Here is a 12023-nt window from a genome sequence, read left to right as displayed (position 1 = left end):
GAGGTTTGCAGGTTCCATAGGGACTATCATCCCCAGGCTGTGTGATGAAGGGAACAGTGGTATCTCTTGAGGACAGGTGTTGTCCAAAAGATCTTGGCCAGAGGTCTCCTCCTGCCTGTTTCAGATGTAAAAAAATTTATATCAAGCATGAAGTTATTGTGAAACCCAAACCCAGATCACGAGAGAAACCCTTAAGTTATTTTTAGCCGTTCAGAGGGATACTGATAAGCATGGTATTAACTTATGTATTCTGACTATGTTTCAACATCTGTGAAAAGCCAGATGAAAGGAAAATGAATGTCACATCTCAAGACATTGTGATGCTGCGGTGTAGGTGTCCAAATGCTGATGTGCCCAGACAACTATGCAACCAGGTATGGAACTTTTGGCCTACAGAACTGTAATTATGAAGAAGAAACATATGGAAGACTGTCCTCTGGTTCTGAGGGGAAAACTGGTGCACTTCATTTAGGTTTCAGAACTGATGCCATTAAAAAAGCAGTGAAACAAGCACAGGTTGCAGATTTCTGCTCCTAGCAGTTAACATTGCAGAATTTGGGAATGCTTTGTACTTCCAAATATCAAGCTACTCTTCAGTTCTTATTGTGGATTTAAAGATTTAACTTTGGGCATACAAGTTTGGAGATGTGTGGAGATACTAAAGCAATGGGAATATATCCTTCTGTGGGAAGGAAAAAGTAACTATGGTCAGGGCAGTCATTGATCTTACTGGTGTAGTTTTGCAGAAAAGATCTTCAGGACCTAGAGGAAAAGTTGTTGCATAATTGAATATGACAGCTTCTAGTATTTATCCTGTTCACTCCCTTGGTAGTTATGTTTTAATACTCCTAACATAAAATAACTCCATAACACAATAATAGAATTTAGAAATTAAGAGGCTGCGATATTGAACTGGTGTCCATTACTTCATCTTCTCTTCATACAAGGTTTCCCGCCCTTATAAAATATTGCACCAGTTTGTAAGTGAGCACAGCTTTTTACCTTTTGTATGCTGCTGTGAATTTGTGAGTTGAGTGTAGTTGCTACCCAAGGATGTGGTACTTGTTGGAGAGTTAGGTATGAGAAACTGAGTTGTCTTACCTGGACCCTGAATGCTCAAGTAATTCACAATATAATCTCGTTAACCTGCAGTTATTGGATCTGAATGCCTTAGAGTTGTCATGAAAAAATATAGTAGTTTCTTCCAACATCTCAACAGGTTCATTAGATTAGCTTATTATTCAGACTGAACATAATTTTTATAAAATATACTATTACATGTTTACTGATTTGTTTGTTAATATGCCACAAAGTACTGTGATGAATCATTACAACTAACCTTATCTGCCAAAATAAATTAATTAGGTATATCTGTTAAAGCTATATTTTTGATGTTTTTATGTTCTATCTATTTGCTTGCTTAGGAAATTGCTTTGTTTGATAGATCTGCAGGGTCTTTTCCTGTCATTAGTTCAAAATAGATGTGGAAGGAAATTTTCTTTCAGATATACTCTTTTGCTTCAAAATTATTTTTTTTAAATGGCCTTCAGTATAGCAGAGGGAAATTATGTTATATTCTTCAGGAGGGTGTGTTAGGTGTTTTTCCATGAGTTTCACACCAATATTTTGTGTATTGGTGTAATGTTGCATACTCAGCCTTTGGACAAGGTGTCAGTGGTTCCTTTAAAAGTTCCAGCATCAGGTTGTCTTCATTGTGTAATAAAACTATTTGGTAAAACCCGTACAGACATTAGCTGGTAGAGGCAAGATGTCCTGGCCTGTTCAGTGCTGCATGAAGAACAGCAGACGGGGAAAAAGAAAACCGCTCCTTCTTAACAAGATCTTGTCTCACCAAGGAAAATTAAAACCACCATGTCTTTTATGTGTCGTTTCCTGTCACATGCTGCTTAACAGTGGGTCTATGACCTACCTTTCAACACTCTTGTCTTTACAATACAGTTTAGTCTTCTGCCCAATTTATTTGATGTTACCAGAAGTCAGTATATTTCTGAAGCGTATCCATGCTAGAGAATTAAGATAGTAAATATGGACTGTGCTTTTTGTCCATTGTAAGTTCCGTCCTTCTATTTAAGGAGAAATAGTAGTAATCCACATGAATGGAAATAGAATTACAGTGCATTATGGTTCAGTGATGCAACATATTTTTACTTTGGAGTACCAGAGGGTTAGTAGTTATATACCTATCACTTAAAAGGAGGAAAAAAGGATATGCCCAGTTTATGGTGTTATGTGCCATTTCCTCAACTCTGCATTCTCTTTGGAAGGAAAACCTCTGAAATGAATCTGGTGTAACAATACCAACCAGCTCCTTACAGTATGTGGCTCAGCCAGTTAAGAGTTGATTATGTTATTCCATATTTGTATGGAGTGTCAACAGCCTGGACATCGTCATACTGGAGGTACTGGTAATGAAGTCTTGAGTACTGCAGATTTAAATTAATAATTCAAAATCGAATATGATAACTGCTTTCTACTGCATTCTGCATTTTGGTTAAAAAAAATACTATTTAAAAATCAGTTACTATTAGAAATGTCTTTATTCTTTGTTTATTTGGTACTGTATTGCAATTTGTCAAAAGTGGTTTAGGCAGCAACCACCCTTACCATTCAGAAAGTACAAAAGAGGAATGACAGTAGGCTTTTGTTTTGTCAATTGTTCTTAGGTAAACAGGGATAATTGATTTATCTTTTATCATAGGCCTCTCTACCCTATGTTTGTTTTGGGTTTTGTTGGGTTTGGATTTTTTCTTCATAACTGTGGATATCTATTAATTTCTTCTACTGATTATCTTAAACAGCTTGGTATCTCTCTCTTAGTTGCACTGCATCTTACACAATTAGTTTGAGTGGTGAGAAGAATGATGTAAGTCAGCAGCTTTCCAGACTCTTCACATTGCATAAACCAGTGTTTTATGGATGTTAATTTCTATACAGAGTCAGTGCCTTGGAATCTGGGTTCCAGAGAGCAATGTTTTTCAATATTGCAAAATTGTATTTTCTTCTTGATGAAAAAGACATTTTTGCTAGCTGTTTTTGTGATGGCTGAAGGTTTATTAACTACTTGTATGCTTTCCATTGCTACAGTGTCACATTATTTTGGGGAATAGAGGTTCCAATGTGGGGCAATAAATGCTAGTATTTACTTGTTTTTATTAAGCAAAAATGTATCCAGTGTCATTATAATATTTGTAATTGCACTCAAGGTCAGATTTTTCTCAGGTTAAAGTTTTTCTGCTCTGCATCTCTTATTTGGCTGTGGTTTTTGGTACTATTGCAAGAAAATATAGATAAGGTTTTTGTTTCATTTTGGAAATAAAATCTAAACTGAAATATGCAAAATTCTCTCAGAGAATTTCTTATTAAAAAAATGAACCCTTCTTAGCAATTTGTTACTGTCTTTATTTTTCATTTCATGTACTCATTCTTGCGGATCTGTTGTGATTGTTGGCTAGTTTAATTACTGCCCCTCTGAAAAGATGTGTGTAGAGTCTAAAGTATGTAATTTTCCTTTAGAAGGAACCATGATGGGAAGAGGACAGAAGTAAACTCTTTGCAAATTGGCAGTATAGGTGTAGTTGTGTGAACCCTTAAAATGTGCAGTTGTTCTGACAGAATGGCAGCTGTGAAGGTGCAAATTTCAGAGCATCTGAAGATTCTTTTCAAAAACTCATCATTACTCGAACACGGTCTAAGTAGAAACGGAGCCAGTGGAGTGTTTAAGGAAGACAAAGTAGAACAGCAGTTGCTGCTGTTTAAGTTCTGTATTCTTACAATTCTTGAGGTTTTTTTCATAAAATAATTTCAGTAGCCCACTTCCCTGGGTTAGCAGTAATTTTCTAATTAAATGGAATTTCAGAGACAAATGCCACTTTCTCGATGTCGAAACTTATCACAGAAATTATTGCTTATAGTGGATCTCCCAGGCGACAGACCAAGGAGAAGAAAGGTTAGCTGCTGCAGCATTCTTTTGTCTCTGTAAACAGCAAAGTGCCCCAGCTCTTGGGGGCTTTGCAAACATGAAGGCTATTCAGCAGCTGTAAAATTTACTTAATGTCTCAGACCAAAGCTTGGGAACCACTCAGCAGTGGCAGTATGTTACAGACTTGTTATCAGTATGTGACTTAAAAATGCTGATTTTGTTGGACTTTGATCCACTGTCATTCTTGTGAAAGTGCCAGTCCTACAGGTATTCAACTATCTGACTAGCCTACTTCATTCATTTCAGCCAGCCTAAAGTCATAGCCAGCCTAAAGTCATCTTGTGCACCTCAAAATATTCTACCAATTTCCCAGTCCCTCTTGTAGAGTTTTTCTTAATGTTTGGTGATGCATTAAGGCCCAGTTTCTCAAGCATGTTCTTTAACTTTTTTTCTTCTTTATTGAGAAGACAATCAGCTTTCTGACTAATCATTTTGGATAAATGTTCTTTGTTCCACTGAGCTGGTATTCTCCAAAATCTACATCCTCTAGAAATCGGCAGAAATGTGACTCAAGCTTGCTTCTTTTTTTTTCTAGGAAAAAAAAGAATACTTTTTTTTTTTTTTTCACCCTAGGGAAGCTGTTGTGTCTACAGTAATTTAATATAGTCTTTAGGCATTTTATAGACTTGAGAATCTGTGGTTTTCCAGGCAAGTTACAGAGCACCCTCACTGTTGGGACCTGTGAACTCAAATGCATTTGGTCTTTCCTACCCGTTTGATCTCTGTTCCACCCATTTTATGTGCCTTACCCATGATGATTTTGTTTTGTGTTTAGTGTTCTGCTGAAGAGTGAGTGAGCTGAGACCTTCCTGGGATGTGTCACTTAAGTTTAGGTCTCCTTGCTAGTAACATAAGTGTCTAATTGCAGTTGGTTTTAATGACTGAGAGTTTCTTTTGATACTAGGTGATGCAGATGTATCTTCCATTCTGTGGAATTGCCATATCCAATGCCCAGCTATTTGCAGCTTCAAGGAAGGAGTATGACAGAAGCAGGGTAAGTAAAAAATTTTTATTAGACCAATATCAAAGCATAGTCTTTTCTTCCTTCATATTCCAGATTTGCATATGTGTTTGCTATCCAGATAGTTTTCACTATGTTTTATTTCAAAAAATACATTTTCAACAAATACGCTCGCAGTGGTACCTGTTTTTTCCTGATGTCAGTTCCATGTTTCGTAGTGCTGAAACAATTGTGTTTGTGATACAGATAGTACAGGAGAGAGTGTTACTATGGCAGAGATTCAAATCTCATAAAATTCCAGATATATCAAACCTTTGCCATCCTGAATTTGTAATATTTAATTCATGTGAAAATAATGTGGCTATATCTTTATAAAAGTAGGCAAGAAAAAAACCTGTATGTGAAGGGGTTTGCCAGTATGTGTCTGCATGGATACTTTACTCACATTACTCATGATTGCTGATGCCATGCATGAGTTGGGACAGAAGACTCTAAAGAAGTGAAAATAATGCTGAGTTAATGTCATTTACTTTTCAGAGAGGTCTTTGTTTTTTTCAGAAATAAAATGGTAATTTTGAGGGGGTTTTATAATGATTAGCTTTTTTTTTTCCTTTTAAATTAGCTTTCCTTCAATGACATGAAATGATAACTTTTGTTATCACGGATCACAGCTTCAAAGCTTCAGTAGAAATACCACTATTAGTGTTGAGCCTACTGCAGTGGGGTGGGTCTGTGTATTGAGCACTGACATTTGTATATTCAGGATTTTGTTGTTTTCCATATATGGAAACTAATGCTTTCCACTACTTGGAAAACTAACACTAGCCCTTTCTAATGGTGCGTAAATTTAAGGGTCATGAAGCATCTGAGCTTGTTTTCTGTTCAGGTCTGACTACAGATCACTATATTTTGGGGTGGAGATGTGGAGTCTTGGGAGGGGAAAAAGATTTTCTGCCCAAGATTTTTTTCTTTGTTTGATGTTCAAACAAAATAATTGTTTGACTACATAGAGACTTAAAATTTTCTGCAGATTCCCAGCCTGCAGGGAACAATGGCAAACTTTTGAAGAGCTGGCATTTAATCTTTTGAGGGAGGGATTCAGCAGAAAAGTATTAGGGACTTTCTCATTCTTCATTAGAAAATGGTAAATTCTGGCGGTTGAACACATCATGAAGTTGGATTAGAGATACAGAATCTTTGTTTCTTGTTGTCACTTCAGCCATGCAAGGCATAGCAAGTATTTCTGCCATTTGACCACTACATGGTGGTCTGTACTTAATTGCATTTCTGACCATTTCTGATCTTTAACTTTGTCTAGTCCATGATTGAAATTAGTTGACAAGTAACGTGTGATGGACAAGCCCATACTTTGCATTCCCTATCAAACTGGACACCAATGGTGGCAACTTCCAGTGCCTATGACCAACATTTTGCTGATGACCACTGTGTTAGGAGAGCTAAAATGACTAACGTTTAAATGCTTGCATGTGTGGATGTTCTTTAGTGTTGATGCCATAAACCAGAATAAAAAAATAAAAGCACACTTCTTTGGACCCGTGGTAAGAAAGAACATATCCTGTTATTTTTAAAGTTGATGAAATGAGAGCAAAAGCTCTTCGTTTTACAACATTGTATGTTACAGACATGTTGTTAGTGGTAAAGATGGAATCAGAGTGCTATTGGAATATGAAAGTATTGATGTGTTGTTTTTTTTTTTCTTTCCAGCTTTGAACATGCAAAATGGGTAATAAATGAATAAACTGACGTTTAAATGCACCAGCAAATTCAATATAGCTAAACAAGTAACTCAATCCATACTGCGTACTTGGAGAGTTGCATTGCAACCATTGTTTCATTTCTGGACCACAGTGAAATAGTTTGAAAGATTCCCATTGTTTTCTAGGGGTTGGATTGTGCCCAGTTGTGAGCTAAGAAATATTTAATTCCTTTCTTTCTTCAGATACCCCCACCCCAATTCTGTTGCCATAATCATTAAGAACTTTATTTGAATGAAGATTTCAATGGATCATGCATATTAAAATCAATCCCAGAGATTATGCCTCCTTTAATGCTCCATATATTTATTAATTTTACAACCAATACAAGAGTTTTCTCTCCTTGTATGCAGGCTTTATTGGAAGTAGTGAATGACCTCTTTGAGGAACAGACCGACTTAGAGAAAATTGTCAAGAAGATTATGCATCGGGCTCAGACTCTGCTGAAGTGTGAACGGTGCTCAGTATTACTTCTGGAAGATATTGAATCACCAGTAAGTATGGCTGCACATTCCATAGAAAGGCTAATATTTGAGTGGTGGAGCAGCTGCTTTTATTGTGGCAAAGCTGTTTCATATCACGTGTAAATGCTGGACAGCCAGTATTTTCCCAGCACATCGTTCTTATAAGTTAGGTACAGGTTGAGTCTTTAAACCACACAATGGGGTTGATAGCCCCAGCAGTCAGAAGCCCCACACAGCCACTCACTCATTTCTCCAGCCCAGTGGGATGGGGAAGGGAATTGGAAGAGTAAAAGTGTGAAACTCATGGATTGAAATAAAGACCATTCAATAGGTAAAGCAAAAGCTGTGTGCACAAGCAAATAAATAAATAAGGAATTCATATGCTACTTCCAATCGGCAGGCAGGTGTTCTGTCATTTCTAGGAAAGCAGGGCTTCATCGCCTGTAATGGTTACTTGGGAAGACAAATGCCATAACTCTGAACGTGCCTCCCTGATGACCTGATTTGTTATCAATTTTTTTTTTTCTCAGTTCCTTTCTTCATGGTATAGCCACTAGAAGGAAAGAAAAATCCTGTCTGTAGCTTTATATTTACCTGGAATTTATGATCTTTGTAACATTTTCAGGCTAATGAAGTATCAAATGGGTGGTGCTTGCAAGCAGTTTCAGAATCAGAAACAGTTACATTATCAAACAAATCTTTAATGCTCATTTTTAGAACTAACCTTTTCTGCATACAATATTTCAATAAATAATTATCAGACGTCTTTGTTGATATTTCTACAGTGTTCATATTTCTACATCTGTTACTGTATAACTGTAGAAAACTGAATGTTTGTATAGTTTCTATTCTAGTATGTAACGTTGTTACATCTTTAATCACACTACTGGTTCATTAGAAATAGCCAGTAAAAATAAACTCATCAAGACACTCTTATCTGACCATCCTGTCTATTCAGCGACTATTTAGCTTTACAGCAGTCTAATCAGTGTCTTCAGAGTGGTCAGCTTCTGAACTTGTATCATGAATGGGTTTTTGTCAGATACAGTATTTTAATGTGGAAGAAGACCACTACAGGAAGGGCTGAACCTGCAACACAGGGAGTTTTCTCATCTACTTTTGGTGGCCACTACTCCATGGGATTTATTCCTTCCTGAAAGTTTTCCACTCACTCTAGCTATTGGCAGGGGTATATTTCGGAGTAGCTATGTTTGCACATTTTAACAAGTTTCTTTAATACTTTGCAAAATAAATAATGAGAACTGGTCTCAGTTCTTAAATGATGAAAATGCTGTGAAAAGATAAGACCTCTTGTTATTTTGACCTAGTAATTTTTCCCTGAGGTAGCAGAAAATCCACTGGAAAAGACACATTTGCATACAAATGTCTAGATAGTCATGTACTTGTGATAGGAAGAAGCTTTTGCATTGAGCAGGTGAAGTGAAAATACAAATTTCAGCATTATTGAAGTATGTTTGGGTTTTGTGATTGCTCTGTCCACTTGACCAAGGAATAATTATTTCATTTCAGAGCTCTGTTAAGTTGTACAGATGGATGTAAGCTATATGAAAGTATTTGTCAAGATTTGGATTTCATGCACAGTTTTGACAGGGGTTTTCACTGGGACTTTGTAGTACTGCCATTAATAGGGTATAAGAGCCTTTTAAAAAATGTTTAACATTTTTATAAGTGTTGTTATTAGTAGCACAATAAGTGACTGTCTTTATATTGGTAGCTCTCTTCAGTGTTTTCAGGGTATTCAACACAAACTATGCTCCTTTCTACTTACTTGAGAAGTAGCTGAAGGATAAAAATGTTGCTCGTTACACCATTCTTTTTTCCATCCAAGTATCTTTGGATTCACTGACTCTGTAATTGATTATTTGTTTCTGGGTTGTGACATGTCTAAAGGATTATCAGAGACAGAATCATAATTTTGTGTGTATAGCAGAAAAAAAAAAAAATTCTTTCCTAGAGGAAGGATGTAATTCTCAATTCATTTAAACTAATAGAAATTAAGTACTTTTAGTGGAGTGTGCCCCAAATTACACTAGCTTTCATAAAAGCAAGATCAAGGTTTGTATTTCATTTATATGTTCTCTGTTATAGAATTTTAATGTTTCTAGTTTATTTTCTCTTTCTGGACCTCCCACACTGATTTTATAATTACAAGATACAATTCTACTACATTCTTATGAAATGCCACTATGTTTGCAAGTATAATATAATTTTTATTTTTCACAGAACAGTACACTGTGTTAGTAGCAGGCTGTGGGTGGCATTGTTCACTTCATTTTTCTGATCTTGGTACTACTTCTACCTTTGAGCATGGAGGGTTTTTTCCAAGCCACAGGCAATGAGTTCTCATTCCTCTAGACCAAATTCTGAAATGTGGACAACCAAGATATTCAATTAAGCCTAAACGTTTTCTAAGCAGTCATAAATCTTAGGTTAATTTGGAGTAGGAGAATATCATCTTACCACTTACTTGGTAATTTTTACAAGTGGCTAAACAGTTATTTTCCTGATTTCCCCCTATTTTGGAGGGTTAACCTGTATATCAAAACAGATCTCCATAGAGTAACTCAGGGTTAAACCATGTCTACAATATCATCATTTGTACATTGTGTGAAAAGCTTTTACAACACAGAACCAAAGTGGAAGATGGGGACCCATATTTGCATCTGAAAACGTTACCTGTGTTCTATGTCACATTGGAGACTCTTGAAATGTTTCACTTACGTGCTGTTGGCACATATGCTCAAGGAAAATTGGTTGCACTTAGTAGTGAAAATGTGTCTTTCTGTTTATTATGCTACACTTAAAAAAAGTGAAGTTTGGGTAAAGCTTCACAATTCATGTTACAAAGCCCTTTGAAGGGAAACATATACTGTTGCAGAAAATAGTTTCATAAAGGAATCTAAAGATATAATTTGATTTGATATTGTTTGTTAGTGAACTGTGCACAATGTGTATTCTGAACATGAGTTCTCCATCAGGGGAATACAGATCAAATTTGTATTCTAAAACGATTGAATAAAAATACAGTTTAAATATAGAAACCTTACATTGCTGTTTTCCTACATATTTATTAATCTTAACAATTTTAAGTTTCTTTTTTTGTGACAGGTGGTGAAATTTACAAAATCTTTTGAGTTGTTGTCTCCAAAATGCAGTGCTGATACTGACAACAGGTTAGTGCTCATTTCTTCTATGGTAATGGCTTTATTTTTCACATAGCTTAAAATTTGCTTGATCATAGTTTTATTTTCTTGTGGAACTTTGGGTAGATTTGATTGAAGAATGTGAGTCTACAGTTTTTACTAAGACAAGACTCCTGCTTGCTTCAAATGGAGACTTGCTTGAATAAATGTGACTGTATTTTTATATGTGTATATATGTGTACTAACATTGTATCTGTGTCTCAGAGAAGAAACCAAGAAATAACTGATGACTTTTTATTGTTAAACTCCTGAAGAATACACAAATACTGTTTTGCATAGTTAATACTGAAGTAAAAATTACAAAATCATTTTAGATTATTGATCTCTTACCAAATGCCTCCTTACAGTTGTGTTGAAAGGTTTCCAATAAAATTTTATTTCTGCTCTTGTTGTCAAGTTGGAAAGCCTAAAAACTTCAGAGAACAGGTATTTCCTAGAAATTGTGTTCCTGTGACTAAATCTTGTTTGGAAGTCCTAACAAAATAGAAGTATATGTTTTGTTTAGTAGGACCTGTATTTAAACATTGATAAAAGTCTAATTGTAAGTAGTAATAGAAAGAGCTTTTTATCCATGTGGGGTTACTGTATTAATTCCTACAAGATAATACAACTGGTAACAGCTCACATAAAATGTCCTACATACCAAAGGATTGGATGAAGATTCGGGGCTATTGTGCGAAGGTTTCTCCCATATTTCAGCATCAAAATTCAGTGATTATCATACACATTTTATGCAAATCAATTCATACTGATTTTGATTTAGAATTTTCTATGGCCTTTTGTCCAACTTGTCCATAGCTTAGCAAACTTGAAGATTACTTTGTGCTTTGCTGTATTTAAGCCCTTTAAGAAGTTTTAAAAAGTATTCCTGGGTAATTTGCCTTCTTTTGTGGTTTATTTCTTCACCTCCAGTGTGGCAAGAAGCTACCACATCATTAAGATGAATTTGCAAATTATACTTCAGATTGTGACAGGTCATAATTCTTAATGCTTTTCATTAATTGATCTCACAGCATTACAAAAATGGGTAGTGTTATTTTTAAGATGTGCAGACTGACAGCATTGTCCAGGGACACACGGAAAGATGGGTAGCAGCTAGATCTCTTCCATGCCCTGTCTACTAGTTGAGAGATGGGAATGATGAGACAAGTGGAAAAGAAAAACAAGTGATAAAAAATGGGAAGGTTTAAATATGAATAACTAATTTGTTGATTCATCCAGGAATCACAAGTTACTGCTATTGAAAAAAAGCTTCAGAGTAGCAGTTGGAGCAGTTGGTCTTTCCTAGGTCAATTAAATGGGTGAAAATACATTCCTTTTGTTCAGGGACAGGAGTATGAATCAAGGGATGTGGTTGTTATTCCTGTTTTTCTGAAACTTGATCTGTAGCCAGATTAGTCAAAACAATGTAGAGTGGTGTCAAGATAACCAAGCTGGCTCATTTCTTGTTACCATAGTTATATTAGCATGTTACCAAAAAGCAATTTGTAGTAGCCTGCTCTGCATGTACTCAAGTCAAGATTTTAACTTTAGTCTGAGACATGAATAAACACGTGCAACCTGGTAGCGAGTCTTAATAAGATTTATAAAGGTATATTT

At 35.8% G+C, this 12023-nt stretch overlaps 1 protein-coding gene across 1 annotated transcript in view; it reads left to right on the top strand.

The window, feature by feature from the left end:
- PDE11A (phosphodiesterase 11A) overlaps positions 1-12023 on the top strand; it is a 139973-nt gene that overhangs the window by 53825 nt on the left and 74125 nt on the right. Inside the window, exons 3-5 of the mRNA XM_074910981.1 lie at positions 4905-4994; positions 7090-7230; positions 10330-10394. Of these exons, the coding sequence (XP_074767082.1) occupies positions 4905-4994; positions 7090-7230; positions 10330-10394 (296 nt within the window). The remainder of the gene's footprint in view (positions 1-4904; positions 4995-7089; positions 7231-10329; positions 10395-12023) is intronic.

This window comes from Athene noctua, chromosome 7, assembly GCF_965140245.1.
Source record: "Athene noctua chromosome 7, bAthNoc1.hap1.1, whole genome shotgun sequence".
Classification (NCBI taxonomy): Eukaryota; Metazoa; Chordata; class Aves; order Strigiformes; family Strigidae; genus Athene; species Athene noctua.
This window is presented reverse-complemented; position numbering and strand designations above follow the sequence as displayed.